At 41.4% G+C, this 25,376-nt stretch overlaps 1 protein-coding gene across 1 annotated transcript in view; it reads right to left on the bottom strand.

Moving 5' to 3' along the window:
* LOC126919699 (B-cell receptor CD22) overlaps nucleotides 1–25,376 on the bottom strand; it is a 309,936-nt gene that overhangs the window by 4,587 nt on the left and 279,973 nt on the right. The window contains exon 10 of the mRNA XM_050729194.1: nucleotides 4,155–4,333. Within this exon, the coding sequence (XP_050585151.1) occupies nucleotides 4,155–4,333 (179 nt within the window). The remainder of the gene's footprint in view (nucleotides 1–4,154; nucleotides 4,334–25,376) is intronic.

Raw genomic sequence — 25,376 nt, 5'->3', positions numbered from 1 at the left:
TCGATTTTATCAATGTCATTTTCATTTCTCGATGTGTATACGCGTGTTACTTTGTCGTGTCTGTTCTGTAATCTATCGCGAAGACTTCTATCACGAATGAAATTCCATCACGGTATAATTTTTCTATCTTATAGATGTTTATCATAATATTTTATCATAATTCTATATCACACAACAAAGAGTTATCGTTTGAAAATGCCAGAAAAGTAGTTTTCGAGGATCAGAAATATCCGGAATACGCTCGTCGGCATCTAATCCAGCGAAGAGCGCTCCATTCGGCACTTTTATTCTCCGTTGAAAACCGTATTCACTGTAAACGATCGGAGATGCGAGAACAAGGTGGCAATACCGGGACTCTTTTATCTCGTATCGGCGTGGAAAACTTCTTTTCCCGGTGCTTGATGTACAAACAGCGTTCGACCGGAAACGGTGTCGCTTGCCTTCGTACGGCGTCCTCCGGCGTTTCCCTCTCTGTCCAACCGATTCGTCGGTCGTGTGCAAAGAGTGCAAACACACGGAGGCGTCGCGACTCGTCGTTTCTGCGTCGCGTCGTGCTACGAGTTTGTTCCTTTTGTTCGTCGTGGAGGGTCGATCCACGGGAAATTTCATCGAAACTTTCGCCCAGCAACTCAAAGCGAAATTTCTGCGGCATTCGTCGAAAGCACGACTGATAGTAGTTAGTACGTGATTTATCTGTCTATCTCTCTGACCATCCTCTTCTCTATATCCCTTGTTATCCACGGCTGCAGTAGCGGGTAATTAATTCGTGGAATTGCAGCTCCCCGACCAGGGTTACGGAGGGACCACGCTGCAGCGTGCAAGCGGAGAACGACGAAACTGAAAACGGGTGCACGTGTTGCGGTGAACGTAGTTATTTCGACCTAGATTCTGTTTTGAATACCTCGCACTGTGTCGATACCAACTATCCCACTGTGCTTCCCTCGACGAAGAATTAATAAGCTACCCTCTCTGGCGTGGTCCGCGTGCTACGTAATCACGTCGAGAAAGGAAGAAATTTCGTATCGCGTGCAGCAGCCTGACCGACGCGGTGTGCTCGTTCAAATAAATTGGAAAACACGTTAGCGAAATTTTTATGGCTGCTCCGTTACGCAGTTTACCTCGAATTGCTTCTTTTTATGAATCAGCTCTTCTCTATGAAATTAACGTATTACGAAATAATCTCGCAGTTTTATCGCTAGCTGTGCTAAAGCGATAAAAATTGTTCTATCATGCATATAATACATAGGAAATATATTAGCGTTTAACGTTTTCCTTTGTAACGGAGAAAGAAAGATACGAGTCGCGATTTGGATAAGCTGCTTCTTTCTTTCAAGAAAATTGTATCTTTATCGATGAACCGATATTATCGATAATGCGCGATATTTTGTAAGTAATTAACGAACGCGACAGAAACTAGAATTTAGTGTTTCGCGAGAAACATAACAATTTAAGCCTCGCTTGATATAGGATAGGAAATATGTTTCAGTTTTCAAATCGTCGTCTGTTTTCCAGGCAAACGGAGGAAAGCCATGATTAATCCCTCTTGGAGGAAACGATATTATAGTCGAACGCAGCGCGGAATGACTGTTCGAGCGTAGACGAAGATCTCGTGCATGTCTCAAGAAGTGGAATAATGCAGGAACAAGCGAAACGGCAGGAGAGCTTAAACGCTTTAAAGGAAACGCTCTTCCTTCCTTCTTGTCCCCCCCTCTCTCTCTCTCTCTTTCTATTTTAACGAATGATCCCTCGCGATGAAATTTCTTCCGATAAAGGAGACGAAGAAACGAAAAGATCGACGACGAAATTAACAAAGATGATCGTTTCCTTCTTTTTTTTTCTCTCTCCACTCGTTCAACGAATTAAGAACGCTGGCGCGTGGGACAAAAGGGATTAAAAGTTAGTAAAAACAAACGTAACACACGTGCATTAGTAAATCCCTCTAAAGCTATGCCAGATTCTTTCCTCTGCTCTGCTCTCCTCTCCTCTCTTCTGTTCTCCACTTTCTGCACTAGTTACCGATCTCTCTTTCTCTGTTCTCGGTTCCATGCGTTTCACCGTTATTCCTGATTCCTCGGAAAAACAGTTAATCCATCTTTTGTACGGAGTATCTAGACTCTGTCTGTCGGTGAAAAATAAAACGAAGAGAGAGAGAGAGAGAGAGAGAGAGAGAGAAGGAAGGATTGAAAAAGGAGAAGAAAGGCGTACAACGACGTCGCGCGGAAATGAAATAAGCGCCGGCACCACGTATGAATCCGGTATCCCGTTTCATTCTTTCGTTCTCTCATATTTTCACGGTATGCAACAAGCGTTCACTGTCTCACGGCTTCTCTTTCCTTTTATTCCCACCCTTTTGTCCCCTTTCTACCTATTTCGCCGAGAAGAAATCACGTTTCGGCCGGTTCTCGTTCGTCGTCCGCGATAAAAATATAATTCTCCCGTCCCGAGAGTTGCGAATTCCTTGTTATTCCCGTTTGTTGGTGTTATTGTTGGGAAAGCAGGAATTGTCTGGTTGCCGAGGCTCGCGGACTATCTTCAAAGTTAAATTGCACCGGATGCTCCTTCGTTGACCCGGTTGAAAAGCGAGCCTCGCTTCCTGGTGATCGTCGTTGCGAGAATTCTTGCATTCTCGAACGCGAATCGAGATATTTTCCTCTCGTGTAAAACGAGTCATTTCTGGTTCAGATGAATCCTCCCTCTTCGTTTTACTCGTTTCGAGGATCGAAACGCTGTTTCGCACGAACAACACGGCGAGTCAGAGAAGTGGAAGTTGGTTTAGCGGGCTGAGTATTTAGTTCGAAAAATCGCTATTTGTTTGTTTTCCTGGCTGTTAGTAGATTTATTAACAAAACCACGTAAGCAACGTTCGATAACGGATCAAAGGATTTACATACTGGAATTAAGGATTCCGCATGAGATTATGGAAAAAGCAGATGGATGGAAATACGTAAGAGTCCGGGGTGTAGGGAAACGAAGAATTCTGAAATGGAAAGCAAGAACGAGGAGAAGGATTGCGAGTAATAAAATCTTTAAATAAGAATTAGAAGTCAAGCAGAGGTATGAAAAAAAAAAAAAAAATTTGCAAATATATATTTCTAGTTAGGAATTACGACAGAGCTCGTGACAGAAAGGATTTATTAAGGGTGTTTGCAACTATGTCGGCTTGAAAAAATCGAAATCTCTATTGCATTTTTTTAAAACTTGACATGCGTAGAATTTCGTGGCAAAAAAGTATTTTGAAATTCTAAAAAATAGCGGAGTTATAACTCCGAATACGAGTGCATCCTCTTATTTTAAAGACAGATTAACTTAAAACTTTAAACGCATTTTTCACGAAACTATGTTTTTCGACCTTGCGCTTAGTAGACCTCCGAAACTCTTCATCCGATTAACTTGGAATTTATGCACGTTACAATGCGTAACATTACGCAATACAACGTACGTTTGATGTTACAATCCGTTGAATTTGCATAAACGTTCAGAGTTAATTTCATTCGCGGAAAAGTAAAATTTGATCTCTAACACGCCGGCATTTTCTTATTTTTCGAAATTGTGGAAAAATCGTACGCTACATTCGAAGATAATCTACTTCTGTATAAGATAGTGCAACAATTTTTTCATTTTTACAATCGAGTTACGTTTGCCATTGGCTGCATGCAAACAACGTTCCGCTGGATATAAAGTCACATAATGTCGTACCACACCGTCGTTTTATAATTTTACGTAATAACAAAAATATGTACGCGGAGCTAACACGCTGCTTAAAGTTTGCCATAAAAATCTTGATTCTTTATCAAATACTTGCAGGCGAAAAAAAACTATTAAATTCACCTTATTCTTTTTTTACATCACCGGGGTTGCATACTCCCTTCAAGCGTTAATAAAAACGTGCGTGAAATTGATTTATAAAACAAACAATCCACAAACAGAAACAGTAACGAGAAATATTAATAATTTCCATCTTCAATTTTCCATGTACAAAAAGACTGAACAAAAATTAACCGAATCCACAACGAGCAAAAATTAAGAAACACGTTCGAATGCGGAGGAAACGATCCACCATGTGTTAACGATATTATCATCTTCGATGTACTTTTCCATGTACAATCAAATCGAGTGAAAAATTGAGCGAATTCGTAAAAGACCATGAAACGTACCTCGATAGCAAGCGCTTGAACACCATCTCTGGCCTCTGTACCAGGTACGTAAACGCTTTCCTCGGACATCCAAAGCACCTTGGTGTATCTCGGCTCTGCGCAAAATTCGACGACGATGCTGAGCGACTCACCCTCTTTGGCCGTGACTGTTTGACTAGGTGGATGAACCATGGGTCGACCTGGAACAAAAATTCGCAAACAATTCTGTTATCCGTGCGGTCATGGCAACGTATACGCGTTTCTTTCGTCGGCCATAAATCCAGCCTTCGGTTCCGCTAGCGTAACCTAACCCCTCTTATCTTCTTTCTCTCTCGCTTTCATTCTCTATGGAGCTTGCACAGAGCTTTATGTCTTGTTAACTGCGAAAATATCTCAGCATGTAGCTAAACGACGTAATCTTCCGTAATTCCTGTTAAATTATGTTGTCGTCGGCGCGTGTTCGGCGCGCCACCGTCGTGTTTCTATCTTAAGTGGAACTTCATTAAGGTGATCGAATGAAACGGTGGGCACGCTGAAACATCGTAGCGCGGGATAACGGAGTTAGGCGAACGTAGTAACATAGCGAATTTAGTGGAAAATGAAAATATCGATATGGCTGTGGGAAATCCTTTTTAACGCGTATTTATTCCGCGAAGGTATTTCCAGTTTCCCCTATAACACGTTCGGTCGGCGAATTGTCAGACAATCGATATTTTACGTTTACGCGGCTGGTTATTAAAACAAGTGTTGGAACGTTGTGCATGAAGTCTGGCCACGCACAATATCGCGCGTAGTCGAATTTGCTTCTCGCCGGTTAATTTATTCCGCTTGGCAATCATGTCACAATGGCTGTTACAAACAATGAAAAGGTTGATATGTTTATCAAGTTTATACGCCGCTTTAATCACTGACTGTTGCAGTAATTTATCGCGGCAAGTATTCTCGGCCAGTGTAATCGATATCAAACGCACACATCCACCATCTCTACTATAAGATACCATTCGTGACTAACCAACTACGAATTTTACAAATTTGCAAGTCTTTAACATTTTATTCCATTTGAATGTAATTCTCGTTTAATTTAAAAAATACACCTTCGCGTTTCGCCAATGGCTTTCCGAATTATGTCAAAGGCGTCTCTTAAACGACGTATGTGACCAGACGAAATAAACCATCTTTTACATTTCCATACCTCCATTCTTTATCCATTTGACGAGACATCGGTGTCAGTTGCGCACGAAATTCGCTAAACGACCAACGGCGTCCACCGCGCCTTTATTTTCTCCTATTATTATTTATGGCCGTTTTTCCATGTTTACGAGCCGGATCGGATCGAAACATCGGCTTTTCCGCGTCGATTCGCGGTAACGCCCGCGACGCTTTTGATTTACTCGTTTCCACGAGTTTCACCGATCCCTGCGCAAACACGGCCTCCAGCCATCGAAACTAGACATTTACAGCGCGACAATGTGGCCGCAACCTATAGCGACTCGTTGCAGCAAGAGAAAGATAGACGCAAAGCGAGCAGATAGAGAGAATCGTAGCCGTGACTTCTCGATTTCAAAGCCTTAAGGCGATCGTGATTTCCGGGACAGTTTCGCTATCTAGCCTCGTCAAAGTATCCCGATCCCTAGAGGCACCTGCTGGAAACGTGGCCCAACGTTTGCAGAAAGGAAATACATTTGCAAATCATGAATCAATATGACCACGTTTCGGGTACCGGTATTCAATCGTTGTTTCGTGTTTCAATTTGTTATTCGATACACTTGCACGTGTCTTCGCTTCGCCACTAAAATAAAAGTTTATGCGAGAATTGAGTGACTTTCGAGACAGTTTACAGAAAGTGCGATACACGTAAGTAGTCGTTTCGTTTAGGTATCGCGAGAGGAAAGACGAACGAAGACTATGAGATACTTACAGGAGAATTTTCAACAATATTGTTCTATCGTCGTTTGTGCTTGCGACAGGTACGCGGAAAATGTTACGTCGGTGTAAAAAGCGCAGAGTATTGAACGTAAGAAAAAGGCGAGAGGGAATAACCTGGATTTTAAACCCGGTAGATCTCTATTTTAGAAGCCATCGCATCGGATGACAAAAACAATTTATATAACTGAAGTTCACATAATAATAGAAATGCATCGACTCTCCCATTATCTATGATTTTTCGTTCGAATAATAGGACTTGCTATTTCAGATAACGGGATTCGATCTACAGGAGTTCGTTTAATCGAGCTCTGATTAGAATTTCGTTCCAGTAAACCGAACACTCAAATCCTCGAGATATTCGAATTACATACTATACGAACCTTTAAATATTCCCTAACGTTCCTTCACGCGATTATCATAAGGTTCGCCTTTCGAAAAATCTTCTTTCAGAGAATAGAAACCCTATTCGGTTACAATTTTCACGCGTTCACTAGCTTGTTAGCAACTGCAGGTCTTCCACGGGGATCCAACGACCGAATCCAATAATCTCTAAAGGAGCAAACTTTTTGCTTTTACTCTAACGTTCTCCATTCACGGTGTCTTATCGAAACGATCGACGTAGGAGAGACACTAGCCACACGGCCAGCGGCTGTGCTCGATGTCGTGGCAACAGCTTTGTTGCTGCACTTTGGCTAATTGAAGCGTGGATGCCGACCGGTTGGCCAAGACGAACTCGTCTCTTTCGCTCTTTCGCCACCAACCCCCTCTTCTCACTCGTCCTCTTTCTCCCCCCGCCGCTCCTTTTAGCCGTTCTCATCTGCATGGATTTCCTGCTTCGTAAAGCAAGCTTTCTGACCCTGGTTGGCCTATCTGCAACGGTGAATAGAAGCGGAACAGTACACTCGGCCGTGGCTGCTCATGAATATTCCTACGACTGAAATTACTGGGATACCTTGGCTGCGCCTCTTGTTTCTGCGGCGAGGGTGAAAGCAGTCGGCCGTCTGTCCGACCGACTGTCTGTCTGTCTATTCGTCTTCTCTCCCTGTTTCACCTGCGTGCCGTTTCAATACCTGCGTTCCACGTTCGATAACTTTTCGATACGTCCGCGAGTCGGGATTCGACGTGTCTTTCTTCTTTTTCTTCGTTTCCTTCGATATGGATTGATCGATATAGTCGGAGTCGTTGAAGCTTATTATGGGGTTTGATAGGAGTTGTTGTAATTGATAGTGCGTTTCGGATAGTTTTTGAACAAATGGTTTCGGTTATACGTTGATTGGATATTGAAAAGTTTGTTCTCGTTGGCCTGTCAGAATTGCCGCGGTTTTAGATTTCAGATGGAAAGTTCGTTTAAATACGCGCCAGAACGGAACTTTAACGCTGTGTGAGCGGCAATGAGTTTCGAGCGTTAGAAATACGCGGGAGGATATGAAATTAGCGGAGATGAAATTAGAGCGCGAAAGAAGAGCGTTTGATCGGTTGAAGATTTTCCACGTCCTGGGAATGCTTGTGTTTTATATAGCTGTTGAGTCGCTTTGCACATCGTTGGGTTGTTAAATCACCAACGTTGCACGTAAAAAGCCGGAAAATGTAATAAATAGATCGCAAATATTTACGAATTTATGGGAGATTTAAATACGCAGGAATGTACCGAACGTATGTAATATGCAGAAATATGAAATACCCAAAGTGGAGTACCCGTTATAATATTTAAAAGGTGAAACAAATCCCCGTTTTAGTTCCGTCGACAAACATATAAATTTGCATAAACATCGCAGAGTGCAATAATAAATAAATTTAATTATTATTCGCAAACGCATACCGCACTTATTCGATAACAGTTTAACCAAATGATTTTAAATGGTAAAATCATGCCATTTTTTTCACCTTTATTCTCCTACGCCGAATCCATTCGTTGTGCCACGGTGCAACGGTTTATTCGTTTGTTAGCTACCACTCGGCTCCATTTGCCGCGAGCGCGTGTTCAATTATACAAATGAAATAACCGGCCGATAGTTTCTGAACTTCAGCTTGACGGAACAAAGCTGGCTTAATTCCGCCATTAATTCTAATTGAAATGATTAATGAAATCAACGACGGCGAGTCGAAAACGCGGCGCGGCATCCGAATGGGATCAGAGCTAATTTCAGGGCGATGCTCCAAAGCCCACAAAATGCGGTTTGCGTCGCTAGCTCGAACGTGTTCCGCGAAAATGTAAATGCATTCGCGAAACTGCCATGTAAAATTCCCGTACGGTTCTCCACCCCTTTCACCTCCAACTTTGCCCTCGCGTTAGCGTTAATCTTCAAATTCGAAATACTCTTCGTTCTACTTCTTTCTCCCTTCCCTCTTCTATCTCTGCCCCTGCGTTGAAAAATTCTTGGATAGTCGCGAACTCGAAGGACGAGTACGTGGTAGAGAAAAAAGAAAGAAGCTGAAAGGAACCTGCCGGTCGTTTCGGTGAATTTTTTATACGGGCCGCGACGGCCCGCCAGCGCACGTGACACACATGCGACTCTATGCATTATGCAGAACGTTATTAAGAATGTGAAGAAACTGCAGATCCTCCGTGTTCTAATTATAATTTAAGCTTCTTCCGGCCATGAATAACTCAGCTGTGAGGAATAAATTGAAAGGGAGATGCGCAAGCTCTTTAACTTAAGGATCCTGAATTAAAAACCACGCTGTTGGACATTTTTCCGTGCGTTTCATGGAACTTCATCGTGAACGGTATCGTTAAATATTTAACAGCTACCGCGTGAAACGATATCTTCAATTTTATCGATGTTTTATCGGTATCCGCGGGTATATTTTGATGGAAAGTCAATTATCGTATCAACGAGAGCCGTCGTGCCATTAAAAGGAACATTTTGCGGCAACACGAGATTGCAGATAGGATTCTATTTCCTAAATTATTTACGAAACTATATTCGAGCAAAAAATTCACCGAACTCTAGCTTGATTCTTATTCCGTAGGACTCAATTTGTTCAAACTTGCGTCACTCGCAATGTTACTCGTCGTAATACCTTGTTCACTCGCCGACGAGTTTGTTGTTTATTTTCTCAAAGAAACTCGATCATTTTTTACAACAGTCCCCTTTTCTTACTTCTCACCATAACAAGAATGAAACGACCATCGAGTTCAACGACCTTAGACGCCATGAAATCCTTCAGTTCGTACGGGTCGCTAGACAATGTATCCTGCAAAAAGCAACACGAAGCTCGTTGCAGAGAGTGGGCCGAGGCGAACGTTATTTCAACGAGTGATGCGCGCTCGATTATCCGTGGCTATTGTCAAACGCTTATATAAAGCGGAACGTTGTTACACGCGGGAACAGAAAGGACGAAAAAACGCGTGTTCTCTGACGAGTTGGGTGACGCGCATTTTCGGTTGGCGAAAGTCGTCGCTTTCTCGTCGAGCACAGAGGTTAATTATCGATCGTTTAACGGTATAAAAATGAAAAAAAGCGGAGCAGGAGAATGAAAAACCGGAGGGAAGGTATCGTCTCGTTCGCTGGAGCAAAAAGGAATAGAAATCGTCGGCCGGTCGAATTCTGCGTCCGGGACGACTTCCGGGAGGAGTCGCGTTCCCGAAAAGTACCTCTTAGCATGTTAAATGAGCCGTGGGCAATGGCTACGACGGCCACGGTGATTCATTTCTGGTGGCATCGCGGAAAAAGTTTCGACAAGAACGACCACCGTTACGGCAACGAATCCCTTCGAGTCGACGACTCGCGTGCTGTATACTTTGCTCCATCGAAACTTCGATCTATCTTAGCAAACTTCCCACTCTTTATTTTCGCAATTCCGACGCGACATTTAAGTGTTACGTATTCCAGCGAAGCTAACGATCGTCTGTCTTTCTTTTCTTTCTTTCTCTTTTTTTATTAATCCAGATATTTATCGACGAAATAAATTCGAACGGAATAACGTTACGTTGATGAAAATCATGGAGGTGCAAGCGAAGATTTCGAGCATTTGAGTAATTTAATTTTTACATTATTGAGATATGTATAACTTTGTGTGCTAGACTAGATTGACAACGTAGTAATGACACACGTATGCGAATATAAGTGTGTGGAAGTATGTGTGTGCACAGCGTCCCGAAAAACAGACGAATGTAACTGTTCCGTTGGCAGTGTGGTATGGAAGATGGTGAGACGAAGAAAGTGCTGAGACGCGTGCAAATGTACATCGACGAAGATCCTGGAAATCGTTTATTAAATAAATCCAAAACTATTTTAATATGAATTCCAAGTGTAATCTTGGTGTTCTTTTACTATTATTTCGGCGATTAAGATCCATAATTGTCAACAGACATGTTTCCTAATTAATTCAGTTACGATTTTATTTTTAGTTACGATACGTCTCCATGTGTTGGAAAAATACGGTCTATTTTTTACAGTAATAAACGTAGAATAGGATTTTATGAACATTAGCAACAAACTGGCTTTCGCTATTATAATTTTCAACCCTGTAATTGTTAGTAAGAGTGAGTTACGATTGAGCGCAGGAAAATTAGGTCGTACAACGTACTTATGAGAGTTTATATGCTACAGTGTTAAATAACGTGGATGACATAAAAAGGTGTAATGAATCGCAAAATTTATTGGCTACGTTGCAGAAATGATTAACAGAGTTAGAGAAACCATAATCCGTTTACAGAGATACAGGTAACAGGATTAAAACGAGCATATTTATTTTTGTTTGCGGAATTATGCGAGTTACAATTGTATATCGTACGGTGATATGATTAAACCGTTTCATTGCTGTAGCTGCACGGGTATAACGGATTTCATATACAGCTAGTAAATCCGAGTGTTTTGAAATTGTAAATATTTGGTAGAAAATAATTTGATTGAACGATGCTGATAAATTGAAAGACGCAATGCAAAATGTTAAATAAATATAAGTAAACAAATTCTTCAATGTGCTGCTATCCTAAGAGATTACTTTATCAAATTTCCTTTATAAATTTGTCATATGTAGTTGCAGCCTTAAAGGCCAAATCATTTTTTTAACCAGATACATGACAATTTATTTTTTGGTCTAATTTGAGGACGATGTCTCTTACCGAAACGCGTTAGTCGACCGCATCGATCGAAAAATCGCTCGTTTAATTGCTCGTTATAAATTCATACAACTATTTCCTCTCGTCGTAAAGGGGTATGGATCGCGATAAAATCCCTGTCCCCATTTCATATCATTACAGGTAATTTTGCAAATTGTACCGCATTTTTCCAGCAGCGGATTCGTCGTTAAATATCCTCAGATTAATTGGCCGTACACGTGCGCAATAATGTAATTTTTAAATTAGAAGCCCGACCTGCACGCATTACCGCTAATTAAACAGCGTTTGCTGGATCTGTAGGTATACCTCTCTCATTAGCGGCGTGTATTACGAGATATCAAAAGATTTTATCCTAACAGTTGCTTTTTACCGAAAATATTTCTATCCACCGATTGCCTGACTATGCGTCGACCGTTTCTACTCGCTCACTTGGTTACATGACAAGAAAAGGAGGAGGTTTACACTCGTCGTTTGGAATGTCAATCTTTCGAATATAATTCGTCTTTATTTAAGGGTTCTCTGTTGTTTGCGCGCTGTTTCATGTTCGTTAAAAGTAAATTATATCATCCAATAGAAATTGACTTGTCTTTGAATTTGTTTAAGAATTTTTAAATTCAGCGAATGTTTGAGCATTCCTTTCACTCGATACTGATACTACGCACAAAGTAAGTACTTAGAACTGAAAAGGTTAATACGTATATAGCTATTCATAAAATATTTGAACGTACTTCACTCGATTCCCATTTTATTTAAATACAGGAAACCTGTTTTCTTCTTATAAAAGCTTCAGATGTAAATATTTCAGGAAATTTCAATGATACTTTGTTTTTAAACAACTCTTAAAAGGTTTGAAAGCATTTTCCACAACCTATCGATACTATTTGATCGTAGAACGTCGCAGTCTGTGTCTACCCTGGAGAGTAAGGCTTGAGCAACGCTGGTTTGAGCGGACAGCGTCTGACGCGGCACTGTCCTGTTCCACTTTCGAAAGCGCTATTCGATTCAAAAGCAATCTATGCGTGAAATTGCCAACGAGAGGGCGAACGGGCGGACACACGGCCGAGCGGACAGACGATGAAACGAATTACTTGTACGCCGGCCTAGGCAGCCTGCGTAACAGCTTGCTAATTAATCGATTAATTTCCAATCTCGGGATCAAGAGCGTAAGTGCACTATCCTGCTCGCTTCTCACTTACTTTGTGTCATAATAGGCACGCGTCTTTGATCGGTGTAATTTCATAACATTTAAACGTTTACCCTAAATTTTCCATCGGGCAATTTCTAATAGATCTACGTTCTTGTTCATTTTAGGCTGCTTCTGAAAATTTAAGTAAACTTGCACGGTGATTGGAAAATTATTCGATCCTCTAGGAATCGATATCTATACGAATGATTTTATAACAGAAATTCAAAATTTGAGAAGATTTCTTTCAATTTCCTCTCTAATTCACCCGAAACTTTTTCCAGTAGAATTTAGAATAGAAAACTGTGAAACATAATTACTATACTGTATTATGTTTTACGATAAAGTGACAACTCAATTACAGAATGATTTTTTTTTTTTTAATTTTTATTTAAAACACTAAGGCGTCACTCTTGATCTTCTGATCGTCTGCTGTTTATTCTCAACTCTGAAATTCACTCGATTGCTCATTATCAACCGCTTCTGAACGTATCTTGCGCAACCACTCTCGCATTCGCACGTTGCTTCTTTGCGTGTCTCTTGTTCGATTCGGCTAAAGACGTTCTGCAGACGCTGCTAGAAATTCAGGCACGTTCACGTTCCTCTTTGCTGCTCTAATATCAAACATACGTTCCACTTTTAACGTTTCCAACTCTATCATACACGATCGTGCCAAGTTTCTCTTGGTAGTTGTAGTTCAGTGACGTGAGAAATAGTAGTTCTTAGAATATTTACTTTATATTTGTAGTCAACATTTTTTACTCCCGTATTTATTCAACGTTTTATCCCGTTTCCATTTTAGTTCACGAGTTCTCTGCATTTTGCATAACGCAACTTTTCTTTTTCATATATATCAAAATATCGAAGTATTTCTATAATTGATGGGTCGATCTAGCTGCAAGTAAATTATTAAATCGACAATAACGCGATAAATATCAAACTTGACATGTTTTTCCAAACGTTCTTTAAGCTCTACATCGTGCGTCGATAAAAATAATCGTATTAAAATTCAACGCAGTGCTTCCAATTGCAGCTGGAAATGAGGTCGATCTCGTACACAAACAAGATTAACTCCACGACTCATTCTACTAGAAAGAAAATATAATTTCCAACAAAGGATGGTCGTCGATTTCTTTCTACTTTCTTAGAAGATCAAGAGTGGAAAAGCTACCAACGATCCTCCATATTGCATCGTGTTCCTTCAACGGGAGAAAGGCAGGAAGGGAGAGGAAGAAGTGGGGTGAAAGGGTGCACCGGGTTCGAGATTGCTCCACCGGGAAGAACGATATATCCCGGAAAGTTTTGACATTATCCGCGCTAGGATTCACTTGGTTACATGTACCTCGACGCGATAAGAATCAACGCCCATTCAAAACGCGCGATAACGTTCGCAGGACGACGCTATTGTTTCAAGGCGCGAGCCTAGACCGCAGTTATCTTCGCATTGTTCTCGATATTCATTAAAACATTTGCACCCTTAGCACAGAGACACAGACAGCTTCGTCCGTCGTTCCGACTCTCCTCATCTGCGCGTCCACTTTTCAAAACAATCGTCCAATTGTACGACTTTTCGTGAATATTCCGACCAGCATCCGCGAAACTCGAGTAAACAGCTGCGATACACTTGCAAATATTTAGCGATACGATTTTGTTACAGTTTGTTAGACATTCGGGAATTTGTTTGTGAATTTTCAACGAGAGACGTTCGTTGTAGAGGAATGGTGGTTAGTTGTCGAAGAGAGCGTACATAGTTGTTTCGTATAATGATATGCATAGTTCTCCGAAGGTTTGTAATTTCATTCGAAGAGTACATAATTGTTGATATTCCAACTTTTACACCTTTACCGCTATGGGTTGTTTGATCAAGAAGAACAAGAGCATACCGAGCAAACCAAACAGAAGTTTCAACGAGTCTTCAACGTGTAAATATCTAAAATGAACAGTTTGTAAAAATACTAAAGCACGTGGTTTAGTGGATTTATACTTGACTGTACATCACGAAAGTTCAGTTTCCTGTGGAACGAGCGACCGATGTCTGCTTGGTCATCTTGCTGGGTAAACGCGGGAAGACAAATTTGACGCTAGCTGGTCCCTGGAGTTTTCAATTTGTCCTGAGTTAACACCTAAGTTAAGCGCGCCACGTCGGTATCGTCGGTTCTGCGAATTTTTGTTTTTCTTTCGCCAGGGAAACCGAAACGATATGCACGCGTACCCGCGACAAAGGAGGAAACTTACGTTGCGGCCAGTTATTCCCCACGGATAAAAGGGTTAATTTGCAATTTTACCGGTGGAACAAGTTTGTTCGGCTTGCGGCCTCTTCCCTTAGAGCGACTCGTTTTAGTCAAGTAGCTACATGCTCCTTTGCGTTGTATGCGCAGTGTTAAGGAAAAGAAGCTCGTAACCTTGTTACCAAGCGTTAAGGAAACGAAGGTAGCTTACGGCATGGCTAGAGCTTGTTACATCGAATGAAAAATTCACGCGTTGCGAATCTAGGAGGTGAAATTGAAATCATCGTTCTGTTATACGTAGTATCGACGGTTACCGCTGCTTGACGTTTTAATTCGAGTCTTTGCTTATTATCGACGTTTCAGAAAGCTGGATGAAACGAGGAAATTTCAATAGAGGACATGTCTCGTATCAGGAACACGGTTGAAATATACGTAATATTGTTAAGAAGAAGCTCAAAGTTTACGACACGAAAGACGTCATATATAATTCTCCGTTGTCATCCTTACGCTGTTACTAACATAAAACATTTTAACTAAAAGCAAGTACATAATCGGAAAAGGGAAGTACGTTGCCAAAGGTTCAAGAAACGACGCGGTATAATAACACGTTTAAAAGTAGCGCCGAGCACAGAGAATATATCGAAGAAGCGTCTACGACTGCTTGGACAATTAAATATCACGCGACCGAGGACTGAAACTTTCTTCGCGCAGAACCAATCTCTTCCCATTATTTATTTCTATTCGTCGAACAAACTCTTACCGTTCAACTGCTTTCAATTTTCTATGTTGCAACGATAATTGCAACGTACCCTCGTTGTCTCGACGATTCTTTTTCTCTCCGATACTTGGTATAAGAGCATCGCGCGGAATTCTCGTATTGTTTGACGTTCGACCGCGACCGAGTTCTTTCGTCGTCGTGGAATCCTCTTCATCCACATCCTCCGTGCCGGAAGTTTCGGCGCGCTGGCGGAGAACGTTTTTTCCCCTTGGTTGCTCCGCTATCAATTCCACTTTCGTCCGCTTTCCGTCCGTTGTTACGCCGTACATTTACAAAAGGGCGTAGTTTCTCTCTTCCGCGTCGTTACTTCTCCCTTTTCTTCCTTCTCCTCCTTTTTCTCCCTTCTCGTTCTTTGTTCTGCGCTTTTTCGCTCTCTCTTTCCTCTCTCGTTTCTCTCTTTCCTTTCTTTCTTTCTTACACCGACGATTAATCGAAAGCTCGCAAGTCGGCCGAGTTTCGAACTGTAAACGGTAGAACGAGTTACCACGTAACGAGGAAAAATACTCGCTGCGAGTTGTCGGCTCGAATCCACGGAATCTATGTCTATTCTTCGTGTATTTGCTTTTTTTTGCAAAGAATCTGCAGTTCGAAAGACGTTTCGATGTCTCGAATCTGCATGTGGATTACCTGTTTCTTTTTTATTATTTTAAAAGTAATACCTATCACTTTTTAATCTTATTGAAATGTGTATAATTTTGTGTGCTAGACTAGATTGGCCGCGTAGTAGTGACACACGAATGTGAATAAGAGTGTGTGGAAGTATGTGTGTCTCGAAAAACAGACGAATGTAACTGTTTCGTATGGAAGATGGTGAGACAAGGAAAGTGCTGAGACGCGTGCAAACGTATATCGACGAAGATCCTGGAAATCGTTTATTAAATAAATCTAAAACTATCTTAATATGAATTCCAAGTGTAACCTTAGTGTTCCTCTACTTTTATTTCGGCAATTAAGATGCACAATTCTCAACAAATCTCATACAATATTCTCTGCAATATTCCGACTGCTTCTCCAACACCGACAGTCGAAACGACACCGATCGACGCACACAGGGCACAGTTAATCGTACGTTGTTCGAGGGTGTCGTGTGAATTCGAATTCGTTTCTAAGATTTATCCTCTGGAGGTAGCGACAAGAGTAAAGCGGTATGTGGAATTTTCGTACGCGATCGTAGCCCCGCTACGAATGAAATTTTAGTTTTGGCGTACGTTTAATATAATATGAGATTGCGTGTCTCGCGCAAGAATGACTCGTACCAAGGACGTATCTCTCTCGTTGCTTTTATTTTTAATCAGAGCGATTCAACTTGGAGCAGAACGACGAGAAGATACTTTTGACGTGTTCATAACTGGATCTGGACATTAATTTTCCCCGTTATTGTGATTACGCGACTGAGAAATTTAACAGAAGTTAATTATAACGTTCTCTAAAAATACGCAAAGCGAAAGGGTAAACTAGTATCAGACTAAATATTTGAATATCAACAAGTATTAATATATCCGGCAGAATATGCAATGTAGAATAATATTTGATTGTAGAATTATTATTTGATATTTAGAACGCGCAATAACATCGTATAATTGAATATCATTCTGTATTGATTAATTCCAATGAATTAAAATTTTCCTTTGATAACGTTCCAATTGTTATTCCACCGCGATCAATATTCATTTTATTTTCGTCCAATAAACGATCATTGGCGACTGTGGGCAAACGATAGCCGTATTTCCCTTCAATTTTTCTCACCTCCAAGTTGATCATCGCGTATTACCAAGATATCAGGAAAACACATTGCGGCACGTTATTTCTTTTTTCACAAGACCGATATGATAAAACAGATTGAAAATTACAAAAACATACGATACGTATTCGTGCCGGAAGTCGCAAGAATGTAGCGCGTATAATCGAATGGGGGGAAAAAAGAAGAAATTTACTATCTTCTCGTAAAAATTGTCCGTATGCTAATGATGTATGCAAATGTAGAATAGCTTGGAAGCGATCGAAATATACGGTGAACGAATTGACGGAGGAAAATGTAAAGATAAAAAAACCTTTCTCCTTTGCAAACGGTGAATACCGTCGATCGATTGGGTAGGCGCAAACGATTTTCGATGGATAATCGAGAGACGAAAAGAAATTTGAAAAAATTGAACGTTCATTCAGGAGGGCGGTCGATTAATTCGGAAATCGCGTGGCCGTTTGCATATCTATCGGAGCGACGGCTCTCTCGTTCGGCTCACAATGCGAAAAGAAAGATGAAAGAGGTAGGCGTCGCGGCAGAGACACGAAGTGCCCGCAGTGCCTCTGGAAGAAGCCTTAACCGCATTTCCTGTCCCATTTTCGGTAGTGCCCCACATCGTCGAAAGCTACAAAAGCCGATTCCACGGAAATAAACCGCCAGAAGGCTGACTAAGCCGTCAGAAAGAAAGGAACGGAGTTAGGGGCGATGGCGGGGATGGCGGTGGCAGCAGCGGCGTCTGCGGTGGCTCGAACTTTTTAACTTTACCACCGCAAATCTGACCTCCTTCTTTTCTCTTTCCCTATCCCTCTTTTCACCGCCATGCCGCCGTGAAAATCTAGCAGATATCAATCCGGAGCAGAACAGATCGCATCACGATCCTTCAGATATGTTAACGTCGACAGAAGGTCGAAAAGGGGAGCGGAGGGTGAATGGAAGGGAAAAGTCATCGAACGAATGACCGGCGAGTGGATGTTCGAAGGAAATGGCTTTGTCACGAGACGTACAATAACGCGAGTATTCAGGATCGTGGTCGATGCTATGTCACCGAGATTTTTCCACGTTCATTCGCGGAATCGCGATCGAAATTCAGCTTTTCATTAGGACGAATTATAGAAGAGATGTCCGTATTTGTGGATGAAAATTTTCGTCGATGGGCAGGATCGAAGTTTTTAATTAATATTTCCAGTAATGGAAAAATTGATTAAACTAGGATGAAAGCAAACGTTTCCCGATCATTTTTGAAGTTTCAGTTACTTGCGATAACATAAAACTCGTAACATCTAACGTATTTTTTCCAAGTTTTAATTCAATATAAAAATTACGAAATGGTCAGAAGCCTATAAATAATTGTGAAACGTGTAAGTAGTTGAAGATTTGTTGAAAAGGCCACTAAAATGCTAGAAAGTAAGTTACCATCGAGACGAAAGCTAATAATGAAATTTCAAACGAGAGAAAATTTAATCTCGAGGAAAAATTTATTCGAAATTACCATTTCCACAAATCCTTTCATTACGATATTTCCAGCATTCGCACGAAGTCATCTTAACGCTCGATGCGACGCTAACGCGTTAATTGACTTTTATGCGACGCGTACGCCGCTCGCGGAGGGTTTAAAGATAATTTCCCATTATTTCTCCTTTAGCGGATGCGCGCCATCTCCATGCACGCGGAATATATATACGGGGGGACGTGCATTAATGAACCGACGTAAATTCAACGGGCGCCAGGAATGCTGAAGCGAGTAGAGAGGCAAGAACTTCTCTTCCGCAGAGATGGTGGGGTCATCGTTAAAAGGAAAAGGCGAAGGAGACGAAGAAAAAGGGAGGCGGCAGAAGGGGCGGATGAAAAAGAGGAAAAGTGGAAGCTGTCCTGTGGAATTCCATGCCGCGTGATTACCGTCGAATTAACGAGCGTCTCCGAGATTTATCTCGCAATTTGGATCGAATAGGGTCACGGCTCGTTGACTGCTTATCGTTCGATCGAACTTTTATGTCATCGATGTGCTCGGTCAGCTAGTCGAGCCAATCAGAAATACAGTGCTGTGCAAAATCTTACAGAATTCTACGGAATCTTCGAAAATCGCATGTTTTGTTACTTTTCAGTGAATCGAACAACACGCTGTAATATACGATCTTGGTACGTTCGATTCTTCTTATGAAATATTTCCTGAGAAGCATATCGATCGATCGGAATAATTTTTAGATAAATTCCTTTGTTCGACGCTTTATGGGTAAGCTGGAATATACTCCATAATATCGAGGCAAAGAAAATATCGATAGCCAAGACGTAACAGATAGTATTTTTCTTTTTTTCTTTTTTTTTTACTGATCTAACTACAACAAAAAAATTGATGTCTGAGACTTTTGCGTTATACTGTACACTGTACATGTTCGAAGGCAAGAGATGTACGATTCGGTCGGTCTGGCTCTCGATTCGATATACTATTGAAGGAATTGGATTGGGGAATTGCAAGGTCGGTATACGCGAGTCTGCGTGTATTTCAAAAGTGATCCCTTGTGCGATAGAAGGTGGAATTTGAGGCTTATTTGAAATCTGATGCGAAGGATCGATGCGAATCGAGCGTTGCGTGTATAGCGTGTAGTCTTTCGAACTTGATGGTAAAGTTCTAGCAGTATCTCACACGTTGAGCAATTCCAATAACGTTACGAACCTAGAAACGTCTGAATTGAGCTGTTTATACATTAGATGTTACCCGGTGGTTCTGCTTGATTTGTCGATTGAGTTTATAGACCGGTTAATTAGCACGTTTGAAATGGAAATGGAACACGTGGAACAAGGACCAACGAATGGGATGAAAAATTTAGGCAAATGGAGAAAGTCGAACTGTGAATCTTTTCACCGTTCGACAGCAGAAATTTGTCGAGATACCGTAAGATGCCTGTTGCTGGAACAATTGAATTTTCCCTTTGTATTTCTCGACATTTTTGCCTAACGTGAATCGAGGCAGAACTCCAAGCCTATTTCAAATATTGTCATAAGAATTCGGCAATAGCTTCGATATCGATCCCGGAATTCGGTCGTTTGAAATCAAGTCTGTAAAAGAATTAGAAATTCCAAAAAGTATATATATCGAAAGTTTATCCGAATGTTCGAGTGGAATAGCCATCTTAATAATTTAATGCCTCTTTAACATTCCGTTTGAGATTGGTAACTTTAATTCTACGGCAAAACGTTGGAGAATTTCTGAAATCTAGGATGGAAAGAAATAAAAGTTATACCTTATAATTTGAAACGCGGCTACGTATACCCGATATTTCGCTGACTCGTCGGTTCTCAATCAGAAACTCGCGGTCCGTAAGAGAGGGACGGTGGAAGGAGTAGTATAAGAACGCTTTAAATTGCATCAAACTCGAGGAATTATGTAACGTTAAAACGATAATTGAAATTGGATACGATGGCAAGGGAAAAGGGGTGAGCGAGGGTTCGGTTAATAAAGCCAATTATGGGATGATTCGAAAGAGGTGGAAAGGAGATTCCTCGCGGCGGATATAGCGGAGCCAGGAATTTTCCGGCTTTCCTCTATTCACCAGGAGAAAAGGATGAAATTGCTGCTAAAAATTCTGTTTCACCGGCTGATATTCCTTCCACCGCTTTAAACATTCATTTTCAAACGGTATTCGATGGTAAACAGCGATGTATGAAATTTCGGCCAACATCGGCAAGCGGTGAAGCAAAAACGAGAGAAAAATGAGAATGAAAGAAATGTGTGTTCTACGCGACGAATACGTATCGATTTGATCGCATGATCGAAGATCGATCGTGAATTTCGTTCGTAATATCCAATCTCGGACACGGGCTAATAGCATTTACTTTCGGTCGAAATATTCCTACGGAAAGAAATTTAGTTTTACTTCCATGGAATCTGGAAAGCGTAAAAAGGAAAAAGATTTCAAACGTTCCGAGAACATCGCGTTTGATTTGCCGTGTTTTCGGCAAACTTCTATCGGAACAAATCGATCGCTTCTCCAGAGATTCGTTCCATCGATCTTCGTGCGTGAAAAGCGAATCATCGACGATTTATTTACGCTCGGATATCGCTGTTATACATAATTATGGCCGTTAATTAATCGAATAAACTGGACAAAGCTATATGACCGTGTACAAATGAAACGAGACTATTTATACACGATTGAATTTATAATTAAATTTTTCTTGCGGCAAAGCGCGTATTAATGGCCATCGCGATTACCCATCTCGCTATCCTGTAAACAACGAAACTGGTCGAACCAGAGCCGATTCCGACGATTTCTGTTTCGTTATAACACCGTGTACCGAATCGCTTTCGGGACGATCCGATCTGTTCAGCTTTGTTATCTTGTACGAGGATAAAGATTTCGTTGGACAGAGACGAACGAAGAGAGGGAAACAGGTCCCTCGGGGCGATATGTCGTTCTTCTGGCTATCGCGTCCAACTTTCTCTAGCAACTTTCCAGGGGAGGAGTAAGATGGTGGAGAACGAGAGGATACAGGTGGGGCGAGCTAAGACGAATTATTGGAATGCCGCAAATATTTCTTCCGGGATTCCTTCCGCCTTCGGGGTCGGAACGTTTATCGTGAAAGAACGTTAATACGTTGTTGCGCAAGCGTCCACCGAGAACGTTGGAGTATTCGATGTTTGGTCAACGGGCCAGAACGATCGGCCGTTTTGAAACGGTGTTGAACGAATATAATGCACGTTTCAGAATATGGTCGTATAGCGTGAAATTGAATGGACGCGCCAAGTGACTTTTACTTCGCAGATAATTCTAACGTCTCTATTCTTTTTTCTAGATTGATGCATCGAGCGAGTGTTACGCTGCATAGATGGCTTTCATTCGAGAAATCTTAAACGAAATACATAGCAACAAAATAAGAATACGAACAATGATTCACTGCGTGCTAAATATCATATAATGCATCAAACTCTCAGTTTTTCCTCTTCGAAAACTCAAACTAGGTTTGCATGACAATTTAATAAAGTTATCGTTGATGACGTTTGTGGGCTAAACGTGCGATTTAACAAAGACAAAAGTTAGATAAACAGCTAGTAAAATGTTTCATATTTCCGTCTTTCGATTACCAAATATATAACGAACTGCTTTCTGATTATTTGACGTTAATAACCGTGAGTATCCTGATTATTTGCATCTTCGAATTAGCTTTTAATATAAAAGGATGGAAGTTAATTCTTAGTTAATTCCTACATTCGCGGAGAAACCTTTCAGAATAGAATCCCCTTTACGATAATTGTTAGCTCGGAACGGCGGGCAGCATTGAAAATTATTTCACGTTTTATCCGATCGTTGCAACGGCTGAATTATCATCCTCGAAATACGATTATGGTTCCAGAGCGACGATGTTACGCGAATTTTTATGAGATTTCCACGATATACCGATGGTACCAGTGTTTCGAATCAAACTACATTTTAAACGCTGATCTACATTCGCTGCACCACGTTCATCCTCCTGTATGTGTTTGTTTGTCTCATGATTAGAGTCGATGATGCATCGACGGGCAAATTTTTCGCGAAAAGCTTGTTACGCGTTCGCGATCGACTGGCTGTAGCTTGGAAATTATGTGACACTGATTATTCTGTTCGAAATGACTCTCATTTGCAACGCGCGAAATGTAGATTGCAAAATGATAGGAAAATCGGTACTGTACTTGAAAAATTGAGATAGATAGACGAACAGACGGATAAACCTGTCGCGGGTACCGTAAAACGCTGTGAAAATTCAATCAAATATAAATTAAAGATATAAATTACTAAATCGTTTCTTTTTTCAAATTTGTGGCGAAATCTCTGAGAAATTTAACGTTTTATTTAATAATATACGCGCAGGGTTCAATTAGAGACAAGACAAGAAGCGAACGAATCCTCAAATAGTAATCAAATCGTCTCGTAAAACTAGTCTCAATCTTCTCTGTTAATCGCTATCCTAATTATTTGAGAAGCTTTAAAGCTGCCGTACGAGAATATTGGAACGCATCAGCGTTTCACAGAGAGTTCTCTTTGACAAGTGGCGTTTCATCGGCGAGACGATGTAGTTTCTAGGGCGTAAGAAGCGGCAATTTGTCGACGAAGTTTCCGGTTGATCTGATGGTACGGCTGCTAATTAAGCAGCTGCGGGTGAGTGAATTAAAACGGGCTTCTCTTAGCAACCAACGACACCCGTTATCCCCTGGTAATTAATAAGACGGTCTTCTCGTAATTATGTTTTTGTTTTCTCCGCCCGTTTCCATCTTTCTCTCAGTCTCCATTTTTTTTTTCTCTCTCTCTCTCCTTTTAAGTCGACAAATTAACGCACGACCGCGCCGTTCGTAAACTAGGAATATCGGTTGGCACGGATCCCAGGTTTCGCTCGTTTCTCCTGTCTTGGAGAAACGTAGGCACAGAAGGGTGCACTCAACCGATGAACTTCCTGCACCGCGACCTATGATATTTTTTTCAGAAATTCTTTCAGCAATTTAATCGACTCGAATAGTTACGCGTGCCTCGTGGTCGATCGCAATCCAGGAATTATCCGAGTTGTCTACGAAGAAGATCGTTTAACGCGGTTTCCCTGAGGTTTTGAATAAATTTCCACTCGGGCCAGTTCTTAAATCGTAGAGGATTAAAATATCGAATGCCTAGAATTATAAATTTTTGTCATTTTCCGAATTTATAAAACCTGCATAAAAAGCGAAGACGAATTAATTAGTTTCATTATTCTGGTAATTTTGGCGCAAATTGTACGGCGGCTGGAACGTTCACGGTACTCTTAAAACAAGTAACAAGCTCGTCGTACGGTACCTAGCTCACCACCGGACTTCCACAAACTGGATCTACCTTATCCCCGTCACTCACCTCTGTAGTGGTGGTAAGTTTTAATGAAACGCGGCGTGGTTTACAGGCAGCATCGAGGCACGATGACGGTGTGACACGAGGCACGCGCGAAACTTCCGCCCGTTATCGCGAGACGGACATGCCAGCCTGTGAGTACACGCTTAACTTTAAATAAGAAAGTCTGACTGCAAGAGGCGCGGCGTGCTGTCCGATACAGTTTCCGCCCAACAGCGGAAGTATGTCGCCGAACGTGCATCGAGAAATATTATCGCGTCCAAGTTAACGTTTCTCTCTAGCTTTCTACTTTATCTTTTCGTTCGACGTTCGATATTTTCCTTGGTCTTTTTCTCCACAGACCAAGACAATTCGTAGTCTGTTTGTTACAAGTTTATTCTGTCGCGAGTTTACCAGAAAATTGCAGCAGTTTGGCATTAGATGTGTTTAGCGATCGATGTCTATCGAAACGTCGTCCTTGAGCTTTGCTTTTTAGGATATTTTTATTTTATACGTATAATTCGTCGTTGCTCGATCTATAATTTAAAGCAGTATCGTTGTCAGAATCGATATCAGAAACAATATAAAGAATGAAACTAGCCTATGATTAATCACATGTTACAAAGCCATAAACAATCGTTCAACATCTTGGTGGAATTCGTAAAGCTGGCTGGTAAACGCGTCTAAAGCGAGATTTACGCGTGTCAAAGCGATCGAAACGGTGAAACGACCATGATCGTTTGAAGGGGTGGATTACTCTACCGGTCGACGTGCGAATATTTCAACGTAATTTCGGCGCGGAGAGGTCGGCGCGAGAAATATAGTGGCGGGGAGGCGTCATATTTTCCATGAGATATGTGAATTATCCGCAGGATATTGAATCGACCGAACATCTAGAAAAGAACCGTATCTCATTTTGCTCGATGGCAGGTTTGGCGAGTTTAAATTTGCCGCCGTTAGAAGAGCGAACGTGTTTTTCTTCTCGGAAATTATATGGCAGTCGAGCCTCGTTGTTTGGCGGTGGCGGTGAATTATATTCGCGGCTGTTTCTTAGTCGCTGATGGAAGAGAAAATTAATAAGCGTGAGACGGTGGGGCGCGAAAATTGCCATGCGTCTTAGGCGCTGCCTGGTCGCGACGACGACGACGCTTTAATGAACAGCTGTAGGGTGCACGCGTGAGTAAAAACTCGTTGCACTGATGAGAGGCGTCGAGATGAGAGGGTGCAGGATGTGTAGACAATGGCGTGCTTTTGAGAAATTTCGGTGTAACCGAAGTCTTTGGTTTTGGGAAGGACTTCAAAGAGTACCGTGAAACCCATTAATTTTAGGTGTTCGTAATTGCGGATGAGCTCGAGATTTGTTTGATTTCGAAACTGGCAATCTAGCACGCGAGTATGGACTTTTTCTTTTCTTCGAGATCTCGTTTAATTTGAAATTTCTTTTCGTTCGAGTAAAAGGATATCAAAGAAATATTAAAGAGCAATGGGGTAAGCTAGG

The sequence above is a fragment of the Bombus affinis genome, chromosome 8, assembly GCF_024516045.1.
Source record: "Bombus affinis isolate iyBomAffi1 chromosome 8, iyBomAffi1.2, whole genome shotgun sequence".
NCBI lineage: Eukaryota > Metazoa > Arthropoda > Insecta > Hymenoptera > Apidae > Bombus > Bombus affinis.
This window is presented reverse-complemented; position numbering and strand designations above follow the sequence as displayed.